The sequence below is a fragment of the Etheostoma spectabile genome, chromosome 23, assembly GCF_008692095.1.
Source record: "Etheostoma spectabile isolate EspeVRDwgs_2016 chromosome 23, UIUC_Espe_1.0, whole genome shotgun sequence".
Classification (NCBI taxonomy): domain Eukaryota; kingdom Metazoa; phylum Chordata; class Actinopteri; order Perciformes; family Percidae; genus Etheostoma; species Etheostoma spectabile.
Genome location: NC_045755.1, coordinates 23,466,948 through 23,490,446, shown reverse-complemented (window position 1 = coordinate 23,490,446; position 23,499 = coordinate 23,466,948). Strand labels below are relative to the sequence as shown.

The 23,499-nt window shown below is 41.0% G+C and overlaps 2 protein-coding genes, 2 non-coding genes and 1 pseudogene across 4 annotated transcripts in view; 4 read left to right on the top strand and 1 right to left on the bottom strand.

Annotated features, from left to right (window-relative positions):
• LOC116672880 (NACHT, LRR and PYD domains-containing protein 12) overlaps positions 1-23,499 on the top strand; it is a 769,761-nt gene that overhangs the window by 64,002 nt on the left and 682,260 nt on the right. The window lies entirely within an intron of this gene.
• LOC116672882 (zinc finger protein 271-like) overlaps positions 1-23,499 on the top strand; it is a 643,109-nt pseudogene that overhangs the window by 27,623 nt on the left and 591,987 nt on the right.
• trnat-ugu (transfer RNA threonine (anticodon UGU)) lies at positions 1,874-1,946 on the top strand. The gene has a single exon. It is a non-coding gene; the product is annotated as a tRNA-Thr (tRNA).
• Positions 4,564-4,635, bottom strand: trnaq-uug (transfer RNA glutamine (anticodon UUG)). Its single transcript has one exon. It is a non-coding gene; the product is annotated as a tRNA-Gln (tRNA).
• On the top strand, positions 10,885-11,661 carry LOC116672902 (cystatin-C). Its single transcript, XM_032504890.1, has 3 exons — positions 10,885-11,196; positions 11,340-11,444; positions 11,560-11,661. The coding sequence occupies exons 1-3, from the start codon at positions 10,993-10,995 to the stop codon at positions 11,647-11,649; spliced, it is 399 nt and encodes a 132-aa protein (XP_032360781.1). The 5' UTR covers positions 10,885-10,992; the 3' UTR covers positions 11,650-11,661.

Genomic DNA, 23,499 nt, shown 5'->3' with positions numbered 1-23,499 from the left:
AACAAACCTATGTATGTACTGTCTGTAGTAAGTGTATGGGAGATCGGGCTTTCTGCTCAGCTTGCCTTGGCTTGGTGGATCAATCCTATCCAGTAGCCAGTCAGCATAAGAGGTATAAGTACCTGGGAATCCGTGCTGCGCTAGCTATGCCTTGCAGATGACGGTGGCAGAGAGGAGGACATTGGACAAACTGCTGGCTATTACTGAAAATGCCAGCCACCCCCTGCACACCATCATCAGCACCCAGAGGAGCCGGTTCAGTGGAAGGCTGCTCCTTCCCAAGTGCCGGACCAACAGACTCAAGGACTCCTTTGTCCCTCATGCCATTAGTCTATACAACTCCTCACTAGGGGGGAGGAGGAAATAGGGCAGAGGACAATACATACATACATACATACATACATACATACATACATACACACATACATACATGCATACACAGTACACATACATACATACACACAGTACACATACATACATACATACACGCACACCTGGACTTAAATTCACACCTAGTCACTTTATCACTTTATCACTTCAATACTGGACTCAACACTGACACTTTAATAATAATTTATGGTCTTTTGTTTGTTTTATTTGACAAATGTTGTTATTGTTGTTATTATCATTATTGTTATTTTGTTGTCTTTATACTGTCTTTTCTTTTTTTAATCTATTTTTTAATTTCTTCTTTCTTGCTAAAACTGCTGCTGGAATTTTCAATTTCCTTGCGGGAGTCATCCCAAAAGGATCAATAAAGAGAAGTCTAAGTCTAAGTCTAAGAAGCATGTCTCAGATCACTGGGCGTCTGAAGATAGCGTCCGGTCATCAGTGGAAAGATGTTTCTACGTGGATAACTGCCTCCTGAGCCTGCCAACATCAAGGAATGCCACACAGCTAGTGGGCAAGCTACGGGCCCTCCGAGCCTCCGGAGGGTTGGAGCTGTGCCACTGGGCCAGTAATGTTTCCAGCGTAGTTTATCACCTGCCAAAAGAGGCCAGATCAGACAACCTTGAGCTCTGGCTTACGCAAGAGGTAGCAGAGGCTGCAGTGTACAGCGTGCACAGTGTACAAACAACATAATTAGGCCAAATGAACAGCTGGCTGATGAATGAACTCTGTGTATATCGTGGCTTAAACTTGCATTTCAATTATCATCTTAAGTCTGTGGTAATACAGTGTTTCTGTAACATGCCTTTTTCATTTGCAACCAGGGTTTAAAGGGTAGCAGGGGGATTGGGTAGACATGATGATGGGATGCAAACGGAGGTAATCTTTGCAACAACAAGGTGCTGCAGGGATTTGAACCCAGGATATTCTGTTTACTAGACAGGCACTTTAACCATCTAAGCCACAGCACCTCTAGTAAAAAAATGGACTAATATGTCTTAATTTGTCTTTTACCTTGTATAAGCTAAATATACAGTATTCTGACTGACTGTATTGGGAGTAACGTGTATTTACAGAGCCTTCACAGCGCCTGTCTCGTAAACAGGAGATCCTGGGACCAAATCCCAGCAGTACCTTATTATTAGTTAACTTAGTGTTTGCATGTGGCGACGTATTCTTAGATTTTCTAGAGCACAAAAGTGACATGTAACGTTGTTTTGTACATAACCTTACATGTGTCCATGTTGCACTTGTCATTCAAAAAGCTCTCGACCAAGTTTAAAACTCTAACAGCCAACTTAATAAAAAGTCTGGCTTTTATACAGGATTGAGTCTATACATGTAAATACAGTTAAAGTGTATGGGCATGGAGACTGAAGTTCAGTAAAAAAACTCTGGAGTTTTTTTTTTTTTTTCTTACACCTTTATTGTGAAGATTACAAAGTTTTTAACTTTATGAGCTCCTTCAGTTTTACCTGTCTCAGGCGCTGTAGCTTAGTGGTTAAAGCGCCTGTCTTGTAAACAGGAGATCCTGGGTCCAAATCCCAGCAGTGCCTCCTTATCAGTTAATACTTATATCATCTGCACTACAAAGAGTTTATATATATATTTGTTTTTGCTATAATAATTAACAAGCATTATTTAATTTTGCCCAGTTGTGGCCTGTTGAGGGCCAATAAATAACAAAAGGGAAATGGATTGTACCCATTTTGTAATGCTTTTAAACCTTTTTAACATTTTTTTGGGGCTGATTGAGGCCCAGGTGTACGCCATGACCCTGTGACATCACTGTTGGGTGGGGTTTTAGGTGCGTGTGATGCTGACTGAGGTCAGAGGTGAAATAAACATGAACTTTACCGGCCAAGGCACTTTGGGCGCTGACTGCCTGATTTTAACATCTTCGATGCTGCTGTAATAAAAATTAATAAATTGATTATTTGATATTAGTTGACTATATGCAACTGAAGGAAGAATCACTGGGTCGTCATGGATACAAGAATAAGAGACCCAACTCGTAAAGATCTGCACCGCCAATAAACTGTAATTTCTCGAAATATCATCCTTCCCTATATGACTTGGATGTTTTTCTGTTGTTTAGACATGGCTACATTCACATATAGTATCCAAAGTGCACAATACTGCTCTGTATTGAGTTCCTCCAATATAGCCGCGCATCCAGGCTCCCACCCAGAGGTGCTGTGGCTTAGTTGGTTAAAGTGCCTGTCTAGTAAACAGAAGATCCCTAATTCAAATCCCAGCTGCACCTTGTTGTTGCAGAGTATTCCTTAATTTGCATTTCATCCACAGACTTGTAATTAAGTTTCCTGCCAATCAGATGGTGTTGTGGGCGGGGCATTAATTCTGACTCAGTGGTGAGTGAAATGGAGCAGTTTGACAGACACAGGCCTGTAGTGGAGCAAATGTTGTGCCTTTATTAATTAATTAATTTCATTAGATATTAGGCAAATAAAACACCTTGTGGGTATTTTATTGATGTCAGGGTAGCTTAACGGGGGTTGGGTTGACATACTCATCCCTGCACCAAAAGGATGCTGCTGCAGTAACTTTAACCAACTAAGCCACAGCACCTCCTCAAGTAGGTAGCTGTCCTGTTAAGTCTTAATTTGTCTTTAACCTTGTATAAGCTAAACATACAGTATACTGACTGGCAGTATCGGGAGTAACGGCTTAGCTCGCCTAGGCTTGGCGGATCAATCCTATCCAGTCAGTCTGCAGAAGAGGTATGAGTACCTGGCAGGTCTCTCCCTTCAGCAGTTTGAGAACGCCAGCCCACTCCTTCTCATTGGTGCTGATCATCCACATCTCACCCCCATAGAGCCAGTGAATTTGGCCCACCAGGTGGACCACTCACCATTCAAACCAGAATGGGGGGGAACGCTTTAGGGCCCAGCACGGATCGTGGAGCAACAGCTACGGCCGCAACAGTGCCTTCTCAAGTCCACTGTTCCTTCCAACATGGAGCTCTTCCAGATTGTTGAGAATCTCTAGCAGCTGAATGTGCTGCCACACAAAAATGAGAAAGTGGTAACCAGGTCAAGACAAGACCAGGAGGCAGTAAGTCTGCTTGAAGAGAAGACTACGCGTGTGGAGGTAGACAGAATACTCCGCTATGCTGTAACAGTTTCCCTAACTCACCCGGCAAGGGAAAAGTACAACGCATATAAATTAAGGTAATGGGTGGATCTCTGATATCTATCGGCTATAATCTAGTCCTGCCTACTTTATTTACACAACCCCAGAATACCCTCAACCCCACAAACACCCTAATTGCCTCTAATTTAGCTCAATAAACATACCAATAAAATTAAAAGAAGACCATGGAATATAAGTGCAACCGCTTAACTGTGTAACTAATTAAACAAGATGCACCATCTTCGTCCCCACCCCTTTCTGGCAGCCATATTTCATAAGAATGGCCAAGCAACCAAAGGAGCAAATGTGAAGTAGGTAAGGGAATGTACTGTTGAAAGTCGGTGTGCAAATGTGTGCTGATGACTGTGCAACCCTTGCAAGAGACTTATCTCATCACCCCCCCCAAGCTACACCACCACAACAAACAGCAAAACAAAAACAATATCCCCAATATCGAACCTACACCTCCAGTGGAGACTGCGACCTGAACGCAACACCTTGGACCGCTCAGCCATCCTGACTGAATATTCCAACGTGTAGTAGGATCTCTCACAGAAATAATAATATGGTAAATCAACTATGTCATGCTATATTAGGTACTCAGTCATCCAGGTCATAGTTATCAAAGATAGGTTTCCCTATTGTCAGCCCAAATATATGGGTTTATGGGGACATGGAAGAAAGTCACCAGTGTGGAAATGTGCTTGACAATGGCAATACATCTTACCGAGTCTGTACCCCAATGTTCAATGCAGGCTAAATCCTGTGGTGGGAATCAAGATCCACCAATGTTTCTGTCCAAAATGTCCACCTGTGTCCAGACATGTGCCTACTAGATGGGAAATAGACTGACATTTGGTCAACATTGATCCTTTCAGTTAACATGAAGTACAGGTCACAGCTCAACATGCCACCACCAACATCCTGTTTTCAGTCGAACAGCAATTTTAACCGTTAGCCCAGATGTGAACAGTGTACAGGTTGATTTTTTTAATTTTACCAGTACTCTGGCTTAAAAACAGGTTCCATCGAGACTTGAACTCGGATCACTGGATTCAAAGTCCAGAGTGCTAAACATTACACCATGGAACCACTGTTCTAAAAGGCAACATTGGTTTGCCAGGCAGCTTCTTCCATAATATTAACACTTATGCTTTTGAAGGCACACAACAATTACTGGCTAACTTAAGTCATTTAGTAAGCTAAGCGTTCACACAGCATGTGGAACAAGAAAAGTCAAGAATAGGTTTTAAAGCTTATGCCACAAACAATGAATACAGCAGTAGATAGGTCTACTGTGTTTGGTAACTTTACGTGGGTTGATAATGCAGATGCTCACAAAAGGTGCGGCTGTACTTTCAATTCAGTATCTTGCGCAAATTAATATCCACTACAATGTAGAGAATAGCTGAGTTCAAGCTTCCCAATACCATGTCTCTGAAATTAGTTCTAGAAGGAAACAATTCATGTAAGAAGCGGGATTTGAATCCAAGCCCCCAGTGGAGACTGCGACCTGAAAGCAGAGCCTTGGAACGCTCAGCCATCCTGTCTTTATCTTGTTTATCCTTATCTTCTTTAATAGTTTTTTAAATAAATTAAAACATAAAAATATGACTAACACAGGATTATTTTTAATGTTATATTAATAAATAATGTTACAATTATATGGCTAAGTAAGCAATAAAACCTTTAAATGAGCCCTTCCTGGTTTTTTTTGTTATGTCTCGGCAAGAAGTATTATGCTTTTGGGTCGGCTGTCCATCTCTACATCAGAATCAGAAATACTTGATTGATCCGTGAAGGGAAACTCTGGAAGAGACTGCTTCTTTGCGCCAGTAACCTAAAGATTTTGGATTTGTGCCTCTACAGGCCTCCACTCTACCAACTGAGCTATTGAAGGTCAACAATATTTATGAACGCACTTCCCATTCTTGTTAATGTGATAACACAGGACCCCCTGGAGGGAATTTCGGAATCATCAGGGGCTGTAGCTCAGTGATAGAGCGCACTTCACAATCTCAATGCCCAGATGTATTACAAGATTTGAAGTGAACATTGTATTGTCCAGCGATGGTGGTATAGTGGTGAGCATAGCTGCCTTCCAAGCAGTTGACCTGGGTTTGATTCCCAGCCATCGCAGTAGCTGTCTTTGAGTGATGTTACTTGCTTTATTTAACAAGAAGTCAGCAGAAAGGTTACTTGCCCAACCTGGTTTGATAAAACATTAGATCTCTTTGGGCTGCATGATTATGGCCAAAATGATAATGACAATTACTTTGATCAATATGGAGATCACGATTAATTATCACAATGATTTGTTGATTTTCTACTCCAAAGTGCTGGAAAGGAAGGTTTCACCAATTGTTGAACCTCAGGTTAACAAGGAACAATCTCAGCAAGGTGATTGATGGATGATTGTAGTTACTTCACCAAGTTCAGCCCAAATGACACAGCTGCAAGACATCACATTGGTTGGCTTCCAGCTATGTAATAGATGCCAAAGGCAGTGGTGGGTTTGAACCCACGCCTCCAGAGAGACGGGAGTTCAATCCCCGGCATCTCCAATAAGTGTGCTGCAAAAGCCCTCATTCTGAAAGAGAAAAGCATCCTTGTGTTCATGGTAATTAATGCAAAAGTCACTCTTAATGACCAGATGTAATGCAAGATTTGCAGTAAACAGTGCATTGCCCAATGATGGTGGTAGTTGACAAACTGTAATGTAATATTGTAATGTATTGGTGAAGTAACTAATAACATAAGAGGCAACTTGGCGGAGGATTGGCTGAAGCTTCCTTTCCACCACTTTGGAGTAGACCAGGGAGGCTGAGCAAAGTGATACGCAAGTTGCAAGGTCTACAAAATGTTAAACTTTGCCACCTGTAAGCTGTTGGAACCTTTGTTGCCACCTTCCCTCAAAATGTGAATCACAGAATTTCCATCCCCTGAGTCCAAACAGCAGAGCAGAGTGGTGCAGCGGAAGCGTGCTGGGCCCATAACCCAGAGGTTGATGGATCAAAACCATCCTCTGCTAAATCTCATCATTTGTATCAGCACTAAGTCTATTTCCAGTCTGTGGATGCTTAGCAAAGCATCTGTTGCTGCAAGTGTCTGGGATGTAAGGTTTCCACCTGCTGAAAAGTAAACCTAATGGAATGTCAAGTTTAAAATGGAAACTGCAGTGCTAATACTTGTTGTAACACTTATACATCTGGAACATAATACATGTTATATCTATACAAATGTTCATTTTTGCAATATCACGTAGGTGAAAAGATTCCTCACTGTGGTGCTGGAGGCCAGGGTGATGCCATCCAGAGAAACTATCTCTTTGGATAATGCGTCACGGAGGTGCTTGGGCCCCAGAACAATAACTTCAGTTTTATCTGAGTTTAACATTAGAAAATTACAGCTGATCCAGGTTTTAATATCCTGAAGGCACATTTGAAGTTTAGCTAACTGATTAGTTTCATCCGGCTTGATTGATAGATATAATTGAGTATCATCTGCATAACAATGAAAGTTTATGGAGTGCTTCCTGATAATATTGCCTAAAGGAAGCATATGTAAAGTAAACAGGATTGGACCGAGCACAGATCTTTGTGGGACTCCATGACTAACTTTCATCGTTAACATGAACAAACTGAGATCGATCTGATAAGTAAGACCTAGACCAGCTTAGAGCAGTCCCTTTAATGCCAATTAAATGTTCTAATCTCTGTAATAAGATATAATGGTCAATGGTATCAAATGCAGCGCTAAGATCTAATAACACAAGTACAGAGATAAGTCCTTTGTCTGAAGCAATTAGGAGGTCATTAGTAATTTTCACAAGTGCTGTCTCTGTGGTATGATGAACTCTAAATCCTGACTGAAAATCCTCAAATAAGCTGTTGCTTTGCAGAAAGTCGCACAGCTGTTTGGCGACTGCTTTCTCAAGAATCTTAGAGAGAAATGGAAGGTTGGATATAGGTTTAATTACAGCAACTTTAAAGTGCTGTGGTACATAGCCTGTTAATAAAGACAAATTGGTTATATTCAGTAGCGAAGTGTAGCCTAGTCGGGATGGGACCCAAGAGGCAGGTTGATGGCTTAGATGAAGAAATAATTGAATTAAATTGATAAAAAGATCAAGTGAAGCAAAGCAGTCAAAACATGTATCTGGTTTTACAGCTGTTTCTAAGGTTCCTGAGTTTAGAGATAAGCCAGTTAAAGACAGGTCTTGGTGAATTTTGCTTCTAATAGTTATAATTTTATCATTGAAGAACCTCATAAAGTCGTTACTACTAAGAGCTATGGGAATACTTGGCTCAGTAGAGGTGTGACCTTCTGTTAGCCTGGCTACAGTGCTGAAAAGAAACCTGGGGTTGTTCCTTTTTTCCTCTATCAATGACAAGTAGTACGCTGCTCTGGTATTACGGAGGGCTTTCCTATACGTCTTAAGACTATCTTGCCAGATTAAACGAGAATTTTCCAGTTTGGTGGAGCGCCAGATCTTCTCAAGTTTCCGCGATATTTGCTTTAATTTGCGAGTTTCAGTGTTACACCATGGAGCTAACCGTCTTTGTTTTATTATCCTCTTTTTTAGAGGAGCAACAGAGTCGAGTGTCATTCGTAGCGAGCCTGCTGCACTATCAACAAAATGATCGATTTGGGAGGGACTAATAGCATAGGGGTCCTCCGTTACTTTGGGACTTGGTAATGAATTAAATGCTAACGGAATCGCATCCTTAAATTTAGCTACAGCACTATCAGATAGACATCTTGCATAGCAGGTTTTGCCTAATGGTGTGTAGTTCAGCAGTATAAACTCAAAAGTTATCAAACAGTGGTCAGATAGAAAGGGATTCTGTGGGAACACTATTAAATGTTCAATTTCAACACCATATACCAGAACAAGATCGAGGGTGTGGTTAAAACGGTGAGTCGGTTTATGTACACTTTGAGAGAAGCCAATAGAATCTAATAGAGAGATAAACGCAGTGCTAAGGCTATCATTCTCATCGTCCACATGAATATTAAAATCCCCTACAATAAGAACTTTGTCCGCTTTTAGCACTAAGTTTGACAAAAACTCTGCAAATTCGGGTAAGAATTCAGAGTATGGGCCAGGTGCTCGGTACACTATAACAAATAGAACTGGTTGCATTGATTTCCAACTAGGGTGTGAAAGACTAAGAACAAGACTTTCAAATGAGTTATAATTCAGTTTAGGTTTAGAGCTGATTAGTAGACTAGAATCGAAGATAGCTGCAACTCCACCTCCTCGGCCTGCGCCTCGAGGAATGTGAGTATTAATGTGACTGGGGGGGTGGATTCATTTAGACTAACATATTCTCCATCACCCAGCCAGGTTTCAGTAAGACAAAATAAATCAATATTACAATCTGATATTAATTCAATCACTCTGTATCAACACAAAATACACATGTTTATTGAACATGACTAACTTGTGTTAATTTAACTCAATTGTTTAATCTGCTGCCAAAGCAAAACATCTGTGTGCAACCAATGTCCACGATTGAATTAAGTTAATCCAACATGTTATTTTTTTCAGTGCAGGTCACAGGTAAAGATCTTTTATCGTGCTAGTGCCAATTCTATTTAACGTTCCTGGGATATGCATTTCCTTTGCTCTTAGTCAAGTCTGGCCCAGCAGGGGCGGTTCCCAAAAGGCAAGAACAACAGTTACCTTTCCAGTCTGGACAATGAGTTGCCTCATGTATGCTTAAAAACTTCAAACTTCAACTTCAACTTTATTTATTTGTCATTTTATATGTACAGAGTGCATACAGAACGAAATTGCGTTGCATACAGCTTATAAATATTGCAATGATATTCCAGGTGCAATGGAATACATTTCCGGATTATTTACAAATAGTTATACAGAAGTGCAGCAGTGATCAAAGTGTAAAACAGTGCAGGGGATGAACAGTGTGCAAATTGAAGAGTAAAAAAGAGTAAAAAACAGAGGAACTGAAATGGCTAAAAGTTCAGCAGCATTTAAATACCCGATGGCGTGCAATAGGTGCAGAGTTCAGTTTATGGATCAGAAGTTCAACAGTCTGATGGCAGTGGGGAAAAAGCTGTTGCAGAACCTGGTGGACCTGCAGCGGATGCTGCGGAACCTCTTTCCAGAGGGCAGCAGGGTAAACAGTCCATGGTGGGGGTGTGTGGGGTCTTTGATTATATTTCGGGCTCGGGACACACAGCGCTGTGATGAAGTGTCCTTAATGGAGGGAAGAGGAGCCCCAATGATCCCTTCTGCTGTTCTCACCACCCTCCTCACGTTCTTCCAGTCAGAGGCTCTGCAGCCTCCACACCACACAGAGAGACAGCTGGTCAGAATGCTCTCTATGGTGCTTCTGTAGAAGGTCGTGAGGATGGGAGAGGGCAGGTGGGCTCTCCTCATCCTCCGTAGAAAGTACAGACGCTTCTGTGCCCTCTTCACCAGTGATGAAGTGTTTTCAGACCAGGTGAGATTGTCTGTAATGTGCACCCCAAGGAATTTGGTGCTGCTGACCACCTCCACAGCTGAGCTGTTGATGAGCAGTGGAGCGTGGTGAGGCCGGTTCTTCCTGAAGTCGACGACGATCTCTTTCGTCTTCTCCACGTTCAGGATCAGGCTGTTGTCTCTGCACCAGCAAACCAGCTGCTCCACCTCCTCTCTGTAGTCCTGGTCGTTGTCATCCCTGATCAGGCCCACCACCGTTGTGTCGTCCGCAAACTTCACGATGTGATTAGTGGAGAACCTGGGGACGCAGTCGTGAGTCATCATAGTGAACAGCAGGGGGCTCAGGACGCAGCCCTGAGGGGAGCCCGTGCTGAGGGTGATGACGTCAGAGATGTTCTGTCCGACCCGGACCGACTGAGGTCTGTTGGTGAGGAAGTCCAACAGCCAGTTGCAAAGGGGTGTAGATATGACCTAATCAATTCCTAATCAATTCTTTAGACACAGAGGAAGAGAGAGGGAAAGTGAGAGACATTAGGGCCGTCTTGACCTCTTCACAGAGACAAAATGCATATTATCCTAACCTGGCTGCATCATACATAAACAGAAATACATTGTTTTCAAAACATTATTTTTAACTTTTTGTAACTCAACAGCATCAAGGTTTAGAGCGGCCAGGGCTTTGAGAGGAGTGCATTATGTCACAAATATTTTGACCAATAAGAATGATAAAGGTGTCATCAGTCCTGACCTAACAGGTGCATCTGAGCTAACGAGAGAAAGATAATAATCAGTCGGTCTATAGACGCCCACAGAGTCCTGGGGTGTGGTCTAATCAGCCAGATTAACTGGAAACACCTGTGTGGGTCATCACCAGATAGGAAACAGGTGTGTGTGTGTTTCTCTAGACGGTATATTAACTCGGCTTTGACCGTGAACTAGTCCACTCAGAACCAACACCAGGTCTCCTAATAACTACTGCAGAACAACTTGTTGCAATCATGCGGTTTGTCTGGTTCTGTGTTTTTGTTTCTGCTTTCATCGGTTGCTTTGTAACCGAACAACAGATACTCGGTGACCCACAAGATGTCCCGGTGACCGATGCCGAGGTTGTAGCCTCAGCACAGTTTGCTGTGGCTGAATTTAACAAAGCCAACCCACGGATGAAATACGAACTTGTGGAAATAACATTGGCCAAAGTCCAGGTAACGTTGAACCTTAAATGTAGTTTTTGAAATTGTGATTTTAGTTCTCAGAACTTGTAGACTTGACCCCAATCCTTTCATATTCAATCATTTTATTTTTGGATAAACCTCATGCCTTTGGGTCCTGTTTCCTGTGACTATAGAGCATTGCAGTATTTGTTCCTGCATGGAACTACATCCTGGAATTGCGCCTGCGACGTACAACGTGCAACCCTGGTACTAAAAAATTGTGTAACTCTAAACCCAAGGTAAGATTTCAGGTCGTGTATGGAACTCAGAAAACTCATCTTAAATCTCAATACTGGTCTGCCCCAGTGCATTGTCTTGTTTAACAGGATGCTGTAATTGTTTTTTATATTTCAGGAGCTCCAGTGCCACTTCACGGTTTATTACACTCTGGAACACCCTTGTGTACTCACTGAAAGCGAGTGTAAGGAACTGGGCAAACTCTGATTCTGACTGTTGAAAATAAATAATCATTGAATTACATTTCTTCTGTTTATTTTTTTTTTTTAAATGGGCCACTATAAACAGGGCGTTTATTGGCTCACACATGCCACTTCTGAGTTGAATCACATTATTCCAGTGAGTGACTAGGGCAGCTTGTCTGCGCTTTAAAGCTCGGCTTGTCCGTCACACAAATGGTAGCTACATGGAGACAAGACTACTCCTCTCCACTCTGCAACCACAGTCGTGAGGACTCTGCAATCAGAATCAGCTTTGTTCGCCAGGTACGACATACGAGGAATTTGACTTAGGTTGGAGCAAGCCTCCGGGCGGCAGCTATGGAACAACGCCACCACACGCTTATCTCGAAAAGAAACAACGCAGACAGCAACATGGTACAATACATCACAACATAATGCACAAGACCACACACAGTTCATGTTGACACATGAAGGAATTTTGAGGTGGCATTGAGAGGAGCGAGAAACTCAATTGAGCAGGGGGGGGGGGGGGGGGGGGAAGTGTGTGTGTGTGTGTGTGAGTGAGTTGTGTGGGTGTCAGACTGGCTATGTTGACAAAAGCTCAGTTCATCGGCGTGACCTTGAAGAGATAACCAGAGCACAGGACGAGAGAATGCCCAGCTACTGGTTGTTTTAGAATTCTGACAGATTACACAGCCCAGACAAATACTATATATAATACTTGTACATTTTGCCGTTGCCACCTTCTGTTGTAAGGCTCACTTTCTACTCTGTGGAATTTAAAACTCACTACAAAATATTTTGGGTTGCTGGACCAGAATGCACAACCATCAAACCAGGGGCTCAAGTAAATTATAAATTTGGTTTTAAAATTTGCTGTTAATGCACCACCTGGTAGGCATATGATTACCAAATAACCACACCTAATGATTTGGGAGCTACAGGTGCATGCTGCAGTCCGGCTGTCACTAACAGTGGTTACTGCTGCCAGGTCCTTGAAGGTCTGCTGGAAAGCTCTGCTTGTGTCAGACACATGGCTGCTAAATGGAGACGACCTCCACACCGCAACCACCGTCTATGGACTTTTCATGGAGGCGGGGCTTGTCCAGACCACTAATACTCTTAAAACTTCAGTTCAATGTCATTTTATTACTAGGGTTTGATGTCTCTACCTCAACTTGCCTTCAAACCTTTTTTTGTGTTAAAGGCAACAAACTCAGTAATGTAAAAAACATTTCTCAGTCTAGAATTTATTTTCTCATCTGACCTTTCCCTTGGAAATTGTGACCCCAGGTTGAGAACCATTGATCTACTGTACTCAAACATTTTATCACACTTTTTGTATTTGAAAACTAAAGTTATGTTTCACACCATATGAAGCATCAATCAGTGCACAACATCCCCTTCTCATCAAGTCATTTAGTCTAACAAAGTCCTTAAATCAACACAAACGTATTTTCAATGCAAATCAGGTTTAGATTTCTAGTTCTAGTGCAGTGAGTTTTTCATTCTTATTTGTTCGTGTTTGTCCCCATGGGGACATTATGTTGCAGCAGAAATCACATCACATGCCATTTTAAACAGTAGGTCTAGCACATTATTAAACACACTGATTTAAATCACAATTTAAAAATTAAAATACAAACCGCCGGAGCTTTGAGAGGAGTGCATTATGTCACAAACATTTTGACCAATAAGAATAATAAAGGTCTCATTAGTCCTGACCTAACAGGTGCATCTGAGCTAACGAGAGAAAGATAATAATCAGTCAGTCTATAGACGCCCACAGAGTCCTGGGGTGTGGTCTAATCAGCCAGATTAACTGGAAACACCTGTGTGGGTGTTCATCAACAGATAGGAAACAGGTGTGTGTGTGTTTCTCTAGACGGTACATTAACTCGGCTTTGACCGTGAACTAGTCCACTCAGAACCAACACCAGGACTCCTGATAGCTACTGCAGAACAACTTGTTGCAATCATGCTGTTTGTCTGGTTCTGTGTTTTCGTTTGTGCTTTCACCGGCCGCTTCGTAACCGGACAGTCACCGGATGCCAGTGGCACTCAAGAAGTCCCGGTGAACTGCACCTCTGTTTAAGAAGTGGCGCAGTTTGCTGTGGATGAATTCAACAAAGCAAACACAGAAGACGTGTTTAATTACGCAATTCTGGACACTCTTTCATCTCAGAACCCTTTTTCTTTTTCATGACATTAGCCCTAATTCTCATTCTTATCCAATGACTTGCATTGTTTCATTTGTTTTTGTGATAAATGACGTTTGACTTCTTGCTGTTTGCTGTAACTTTAGGATGTCTGAGGACTCGAATACTTTGTGGAAATGCTCTTGGGAAGTACAACATGCAAGACTGCTGCTAACAACTGTGATTCCAATGCTGAACCCAAGGCAAGTGTAAGATTTCAGTTTGTGTAGAAAACCCATTAAAGCCCAACACTGGTCTGCCCCAGCGCATCAATGGCATATGTAACAAGATGCATTAAATGTGTGGTTTTTTTTTTGTTTTTTTATATTTCGGGAACTTTGCAACTTCACCATTAATGTAAACCCTTCGGAAGATTCACATGTCCTTTCTCATAAGGAATGTAAAAAATGCACCAGTAATTCTGACTGATGTTGTGAATAAAACTGTTACTGAATTGTGTTTCTGTGCATTTTATTAAACTAGGCTACTATAAACCAGGGAGTCCATTGGCTCACAGATGTGCCACTGTTGACTTGAGTTGCATTATTCCAGTGAGTGACTAGGGAAGCTTGTCTGCGCTGTAGAGCTCAGCTTGTGCGTCATACACGTGGCCGCTAAATGGAGACGAGACTGCAGCTCCACTCTGCAACCACAATTCTAGGAACTCTGCATTGAGGCAGGATTTTTTTTATTTCAACTACCCAGACAAGTAAATATGACCTACGAGTTGAGTCAGTGTCTACACTCTCTGTAAAGTAAAGATGAGCAGCGCAGCTTCAGATTGATATGGGATGTGCTCCGAAGATTAAGTGACAATATTAGTATAGCAATATTCCGTGATGATATTAATGGCAGACTGGTCAGACCAACACATTCATGATTTCATTTTCTTTTTACTTATCCTTCTCTAATGAAGGACAGTTTGTGTTACTCCTTAATATGCAGACCTTTTTTTTTTTTTTTTTTTTTTTTTTTTTTTTAATGTAGCACATACAAAATTCCAAACACAATCCAGAAACCCTACACAGAGTCGCAGTCTAATGGTGCTTTTCCACTGCGTGGTATCTACTCGACTCGCCTTTTTTGGTTTTCCATTACAAAAAAAGTCCCTGGGACCTGCCACCAGGTACTTTTTTTAGTACTACCTCAGTCGAGGTTCCAAGCGAGCTGAGGCGATACCAAAAGGTGACGTGGAAACCTGCAGACTGCTGGTTGGTCGGATCACTGCGTTTTAAGCAGACCAGAGTGTGGAGTGTGTGTCCGAAACAAACTGACATTTAAAAAATAAATCTAGCCGGACACCGACAGATTATCTACTCTCTGCACTATTCTCACTTTTCAACCGTTCAATATTAAGGGCTATTAGGGGCTTTATGTTGTTTCCAATATTGTACACTGATACTTTAAAAAAACAAGAAAACATATCAAACATTTTATTTAGCTTTTCAAGTAGCGCATCAAACCACCCCGTACTTCCCGGTCTTCTTCCTTTGCACCCTGTGCCAGTGCCCTCCGGCTCTACTGGCCCAGATGCATCATAAGCCTCTCCATGCCTCTCATAAAGATTATACGAAGCCCAGCAGGTCAGAACCAGAGATTTCAGTCGGACATCGAATGCCCACCAGACGGTCTGCGGCGGCGATTTTGCAAAGCGTTAACGCTCTGAAACGCAAACGGTACACAGCAGACATATTTTGGTGTGTAATCATGGTTGCTAAAGTTAATTTTAGTTATATGGCGTATGGTAAATACTGACTGACGCTGAACACATGCAAATGTTAGCTAACGTTACCAGGAAACGTAACTTACCCTTTTGTGTCGGCGAACAATTGTCATGTTGACGTCTGAACTCTGTCGGGATTCCCAAACTCCTGTTTTTTTTAGCGGCGATTTTTGTTGCCTCCTTCAGTTTCTTTTGAAACAAAACATTTCTTCTGGCTGTGGCGAGTAGCCGACGTGCTGTTGTGAGTCACGTTGAAAATTACATCATCACGCGTAGCTATGGTGACCAGCCACGCTGAGGCGTTACTCAATGTGTAATGGAAAACGGACGAAGAATGAGTCGTGTCGAGTAAAGGCAAGTCGAGGCGAGCGGTTACCAGCAGTGGAAAAACATAACACACTTCTCTGCTCCTCCATTCCTGGAGTCACCTAGTCAAAATCCCACCGTGTCTGCCCCCCAACCATTGAAATTACTTAAATCAAAGGTAAAAAACAGAAGACGAGCTGTCCATGAAAAAACCTCATAACAATTAAAACGCCTAGTGCAAAAGAAATTAAATGTGGACTCTTAAACATCAGATCTCTTCTAAAGGTGTTAGTTTTTTGTAAAAGTTGTTTAAAGCTTTTAATGATACCTTAATTATTTAAGGTTGATTTTAAATTATCACTCTATTTGAGTAGCCTTGAAATAAAGGGAAAAAAAAAGTTTTGTAAGTCAATTTGCTGAAGTTAAATCCTTATAATACAATTATAATGAAATGATGGTAAAATAGTGATTATGTAAATGAAAAATTACACAAACACACAAATGTCTGATTCTCACTGTTACAGTGTGTTTCATCAGAAACATTTTTGCATTGCATAGCCCACATTATCCATTATCAAATTACTGCAGAGCGGGAACAGAGACTGCCAACTCACTACTTTGATTGGTGGAAGGATGTGTCAAACATGCAGAGCCAGCCCTGATTGGCTGCTTGATCTCAACTTAAAATAACGTCCAGTTCGCTGTCTTTCTTTCTTCTGGCTGTCGGTGGAGAAGAAGTCGTAGCGCGGTTACTCATGGTTCTCACAGGGCTTTCAACCGAGCAGGTCCTTCAAAAAATATCAGAAGTAGGCATATCAGTGACCGACGTCGAAGCCCAGAGATTCAGAGGTACGTTTTTATTTAAATGCCCAACCTCTGCCAATAACTGTCACTAGGCAAATAAAACTCCTCTACTGACTCCACCATGCCTCGTCCATACCAGTGCTCCAAATGCTCCAGGAGGACATACACCTTGATGAAACTAATTCAGCACATTGGACTCATTCATGCCCATTAAGCTTATTTCACTATTACATGTGGACATAATGCACAATTTGTTAGAGGGTGTAATTTTACTTGTTATGAAGCTAGTTATTGGCAAAGCTCATACAGAGAAACATATAACTACAAGAGAAATAAATAAATGAAGAACTACAAAAACTGTGCATTGTTCCAAATGACAAGGTAAACAAACCAGTACAGTTATCAGAAAGACTGCAGCATGTTGGTATTACTGGATCTGCTTCTCAATAGTGGGACCTTTTTAGGCTCTTGCCTTTTGTAATGGGCCACCGTGTGCCCCCGATTGTACATATTGGCATGTTTTTCTGTTGTCGAGATTAATGATGAAACATCCCCTTTATGCATACTAAAAACATAGGAGGCAACTTGGCGGAGGATTGGCTGAAGCTTCCTTTCCACCACCTTGGAGTAGACCAGGGAGGCTGAGCAGAGTGATACGCAAGTTGCAAGGTCTACAAAATGTAAAACTTTGCCACCTGTAAGCTGTTAGAACCTTTGTTGCCACCTTCCCTCAAAATGTGAATCACAGAATTTCCATCCCCTGAGCCTAAACAGCAGAGCAGAGTGGCACAGCGGAAGCGTGCTGGGCCCATAACCCAGAGGTTGATGGGTGGAAACCATCCTCTGCTAAATCTCATCATTTGTATCAGCAGTAAGTCTATTTCCAGTCTGTGAATGTTTAGCAAAGCATCTGTTGCTGCAAGTGTCTGGGATGTAAGGTTTCCACCTGCTGAAAAGTAAACTTAATGGAATGTCAAGTTTAAAATGGAAACTACAGTGCTGATACTTGTTGTAACACTTATACATTGGGAACATAATACATGTTATATATATACAAATGTTCATTTTTGCAATATCACGTAGGTGAAAAGATTCCTCACAGTGGTGCTGGAGGCCAGGGTGATGCCATCCAGAGTAACTATCTCTTTGGATAATGCGTCACAGAGGTGCTTGGGCCCCAGAACAATAACTTAAGTTTTATCTGAGTTTAACATTAGAAAATTACAGGTCATCCAGGTTTTAATATCCTGAAGGCACATTTGAAGTTTAGCTAACTGATTAGTTTCATCCGGCTTGATCGATAGATGTAATTGAGTATCATCTGCATAACAATGAATGTTTGTGGAGTGTTTCCTAATAATATTGCCTAAAGAAAGCATATATAATGCTTTAAGAGCCAGGTAAAGTTGTGGCTTAGAGCTAACCAAACATTTAATCACCGCTAACTTGTGTTTTTTCAGCACTAAGATCTAATAACACAAGTACAGAGATAAGTCCTTTGTCTGATGCAATTAGGAGGTCATTAGTCATTTTCACAAGTGCTGTCTCTGTGCTATGATTAACTCTAAATCCTGACTGAAAAACCTCAAACAAGCTGTTGCTATGCAGAAAGTCGCACAGCTGTTTGGCGACTGCTTTCTCAAGAATCTTAAGAGAGAAATGGAAGGTTAGATATTGGTCTATACAGTGGTGTGAAAAAGTGTTTGCCCCCTTCCTCATTTCCTGTTCCTTTGCATGTTTGTCACATTTAAGTGTTTCGGAACATCAAATCAATTTAAACAATAGTCAAGGACAACACAAGTAAACACAAAATGCAATTTGTAAATTAAGGTGTTTATTATTAAAGGTGAAAAAAAATCCAAACCATCATGGCCCTGTGTGAAAAAGTGATTGCCCCCCTTGTTAAAACATACTATAACTGTGGTTGTCCACACCTGAGTTCAATTTCTCTAGCCACACCTAGGCCTGATTATTGCCACACCTGTTCACAATCAAGGCATCACTTAAATAGGAGCTGCTTGACACAGTAAGGTCCACCAGAAGATCCTTAAAAGCTACACATCATGCCGAGACCCAAAGAAATTTAGGAACAATTGAGAAAGAAAGTAATTGAGATCTATCAGTCTGGAAAGGGTTATAAAGCCATTTCCAAAGCTTTGGGAATCCAGCGAACCACAGTGAGAGCCATTATCCACAAATGGCGAAGACATGGAACAGTGGTGAACCTTCCCAGGAGTGGCCGGCCGCCCAAAATTACCCCAAGAGCGCAGCGACGACTCATCCAAGAGGTCACAAAAGACCCCACAACAACGTCCAAAGAACTGCAGGCCTCACTTGCCTCAGTTAAGGTCAGCGTTCATGCCTCCACCATCAGGAAAAGACTGGGCAAAAATGGCCTGCATGGCAGAGTTCCAAGGAGAAAACCACTGCTGAGCAAAAAGAACATCAAAGCTTGTCTCAAAATTCCTCCAGGACGCTGTAAAAGCCTCATTGCACGTTATCGCAAACGCTTAGTTGCAGTTGTTGCTGCTAAGGGTGGCCCAACCAGTTATTAGGTTTAGGGGGCAATCACTTTTTCACACAGGGCCATGATGGTTAGGATTTTTTTTCACCTTTAATAATAAACACCTTCATTTACAAATTGCATTTTGTGTTTACTTGTGTTGTCCTTGACTATTGTTTAAATTGGTTTGATGTTCCGAAACACTTAAGTGTGACAAACATGCAAAGGAACAGGAAATGAGGAAGGGGGCAAACACTTTTTCACACCACTGTAGTTGGCTAAAACATCGGGATCAAGGTTGGCCTTTTTTCAGAAGAGGTTTAATTACAGCAACTTTAAAGTGCTGTGGTACATAGCCTGTTAATAAAGACAAATTGGTTATATTCAGTAGCGAAGTGTTGACTAATGGTAAAACTTCTTTAAGTAGCCAAGTCGGGATGGGATCCAAGAGGCAGGTTGATGGCTTAGATGAAGAAATAATTGAATTAAATTAATAAAGATCAAGTGAAGCAAAGCAGTCAAAACATGTATCTGGTTTTACAGCTGTTTCTAAGGTTCCTGAGTTTAGAGATAAGGCAGGTCTTGGTAAATTTTGCTTCTAATAGTTATCATTTTATCATTGAAGAACCTCATAAAGTCGTTACTACAAAGAGCTATGGGAATACTCAGTAGAGGTGTGACCTTCTGTTAGCCTGGCTACAGTGCTGAAAAGAAACCTGGGGTTGTTCCTATTTTCCTCTATCAATGACGAGTAGTACGCTGCTCTGGCATTACGGAGGGCCTTCCTATACGTTTTAAGACTATAATGTCAGATTAAACGTGAATTTTCCATTTTGGTGGAACGCCAAATCTTCTCAAGTTTCCGCAATATTTGCTTTAATTTGCGAGTTTCAGTGTTATACCATGGAGCTAACCGTCTTTGTTTTATTATCTTCTTTTTTAGAGGGGCAACAGAGTCGAGTGTCGTTCGCAGCGAGCCTGCTGCACTATCAACAAAATGATCGATTTAGAAGGGACTGAAATTAGCATAGGAGTCCTCCGTTACTTTGTGACTTGGTAATGAATTAAATGCTAACGGAATCGCATCCTTAAATTTAACTACAGCACTATCAGATAGACATCTTGCATAGAAGGTTTTGCCTAATGGCGTGTAGTTCAGCAGTATAAACTCAAAAGTTATCAAACAGTGGTCAGATAGAAAGGGATTCTGTGGGAACACTATTAAATGTTCAATTTCAACACCATACACCAGAACAAGATCGAGGGTGTGGTTAAAATGACTCATGTTTAACCTGTGTTACACTTTGAAACTAAATAAACAGACACATAGTTAACAGAGATTGTTGCGTGGTTATTGTAAATAGGTAATGTTTGCGACGTATGCTTGTATTACATCAAGTGACCTGCATACCAATGACCGTAAAGATTAATATGTACCTGGTTTGCAGAACTGTACCTTCTAATAGACATAAGGCCACTTGGCTTATCTTTGGGCTATCACTATCGGTTTCGGTTAACAGGACTCCCTTAGACTGGATGTTTTTCCCTTTTCACACCATTTTTTGTAAACCCTAGAAATGGTTGTGCGTGAAAATCCCAGTAACTGAGCAGATTGTGAAATACTCAGACCGGCCCGTCCGGCACCAACAACCATGCCACGCTCAAAATTGCTTAAATCACCTTTCTTTCCCAGTCTGACATTCAGTTTGGAGTTCAGGAGATTGTCTTGACCAGGACCACACCCCTAAATGCATTGAAGCAACTGCCATGTGATTGGTTGATTAGAAGATTGCATTAATGAGAAATGGTATAGGTGTTCCTAATAATCCTTCAGATGAGTGTTTATTGACTACATAGAAGCAGGGTAAATAAACCATTGCATATCACAGTATGTTTAATTATTATTCTAAATCAAGGCTCAAATGACAGGGGACCACTAAGGCCTATATAACAGCAGCATTTCATAGGACCTTTAAATTAAAAATAGAAAATAAGAAATAAGTGTCATCTTGTGGTTGAACGTCATTCAACATATATATTGACTACATGGAATCAGGGTAAATAAACCATTGCATATCACAGTATGTTTAAATTATTCTAAATCAAGGCTCAAATGACAGGGGTCCATCTTCTTATGAACAAAGGTACTTTAAACTGTTAAAAGCAATAACATTTTTCATTGTACGGACCTGTTTGATTTCATGTATAGGGCGGCTAGACTTTATCCCATTATTGTGATCATGTTTCTTGCAATCATTAACAAAATATGTAACAGCAAGTTTTCAGGTGTTTTCTCCAGTAAGAAAAATAAACGGTCCAGAGGAATATGTTGTCCATTTCCTCTTTAATGTCTTTCCAGTGTGTCTGTATCACGGAGCAGTCCCAGAATATGTGGGTGTGGATTGCCCGGGTAGCTCAGTTGGTGAAGAGGGCGTTAGCTGCATGTCATTCACCATCTCTCTTCCCTTACATGTCATCAGCTGTCCTATATAAACAACAGGAGTTGGTGGAGATGAGGGATATGAACTGTCACTCATCAATAGGAAACAATCAAAGGGTGGGGGGATGCATTATATATTGACCAAAGATATCAATGTCAAATAGTTACTAAAATGTCTTTTGTTTTAGAAGAGTGATTTAGAAGTGATTATTTACATGGAGTCTGGTGGAGATATGGTGCTCAATACACGCTAAAAGTAGTGATTATTTACATGGAGTCTGGTGGAGATATGGTGCTCTATACACGCTAAAAGTAGTGATTATTTACATGGAGTCTGGTGGAGATATGGTGCTCTATACACGCTAAAAGTAGTGATTATTAACAGGGAGCCTGGTTAAACTAAAAGTTCTATCTCTGTAGGGATCCATCCCATAATGTTGTCACACACTTAGAATAATAATCTGAATCTTTCAGCACTTTTACTGGATGGAAACGTTCTCTTAACAAGGAGAACACAGAAACGGCAGGAAGGATAAATCCACCAAATCAAGTCAGCCATAGACCTTGTTTAATTTCTTTTATTTTGTATTTTATTGTTCCACATTGCAAAACATTTAAAACAATTCAATCATTTTACAAGTCAGATGAATAGATCAGCTTTTTGCTTTCTATTTTCTGATTTTGTATGACATCATCAGTGTCTTTACTTTCAGTCCGAACAGACCTCAACAGATTTAAAACCACATTCAGTCACAGAAAATATGAAATGTCAGACAAAGATTATTAAATGAAATTCCACAAAGTAGGAAAACATGATGTTAAACTACAAAACAACAATAACTTGAGAGCGTACAATTAAACATGTCCAATTACCAATATGTTGGTAATAAGAGGACCAGTTTACACAAATATTAAATTTGCACTTATTAAACTGACAATGCTCAAAGGTTATAGTTTTTACCAACTTTTGGGAGTTTAGAAATATATAAGGGTGACAAAAATGTATTCCTAAAATGAAAATTATACTGACTTCCTGTCAGCCAAAAAAATTGTGTATGTTTCTAGAGATGAGAAGAAAGTTTTTACAAAATAAAAAAAGTTTCAGACATGTCTACCTTCTCCAACCAAAACATCTTTAAATGTCTTAATGTTTCGCCTTTGGGCCTTCTCCTTCCCACGGTGGGTACCAGTAGTGGTAAAGAGTTCTGAGGACAGGCAGAAAACAGTCCAGCTGATCCACAATAACATACATGTTGTCAGAGGTGGGTAGTAACGGGTTACATTTACTTGAGTAAGTTTTTGAAAAGATTGTACTTCTAGGAGTAGTTTTAAATCACAATACTTTTACTTGAGTAGATTAGTGAAAAATAAACTGTACTCTTACTCCGCTACATTAGGCTACAATGAGCTCGTTACTCGTTACTACGCTTCATTGTTTTTACCCCAGCGTACGTCTCATTTTAATGTTTTATTTTGACAGAGAGAGAGAGAGAGAGTCTTCCGCTGAAGGCGCTACCACGTGACTGTGCTTAACCAATCACACGTCGTTGTGCAGTCACGTACTTGTTTCAGCAGCGGGACAGGTTAACTTTACAGTCGTAGCAAAGCAAAGACGTCAGAATCAAACGTTATGCGGCGTCTTCTGTGTCGACCAAAACAAACGGACATGTTAGCGTTCAACAACTCAACATCTAACCTGAGGAGACGTAGCGGTGGTTTTAGTTTTTGCTGTGGAGAGGTGGATGTTTGTCTTTTAGGTTACATAAAGTATGTTTTACACCTGCAGTATCCATCCAAATTTGATGTGACAAGTCTCTCAAGTAAGCTATTTTGTAATTAATAAATTAATTTAAATTTATTTTATTGATTGGATGAACTATAATTTGCCTAAAGGTAATTAT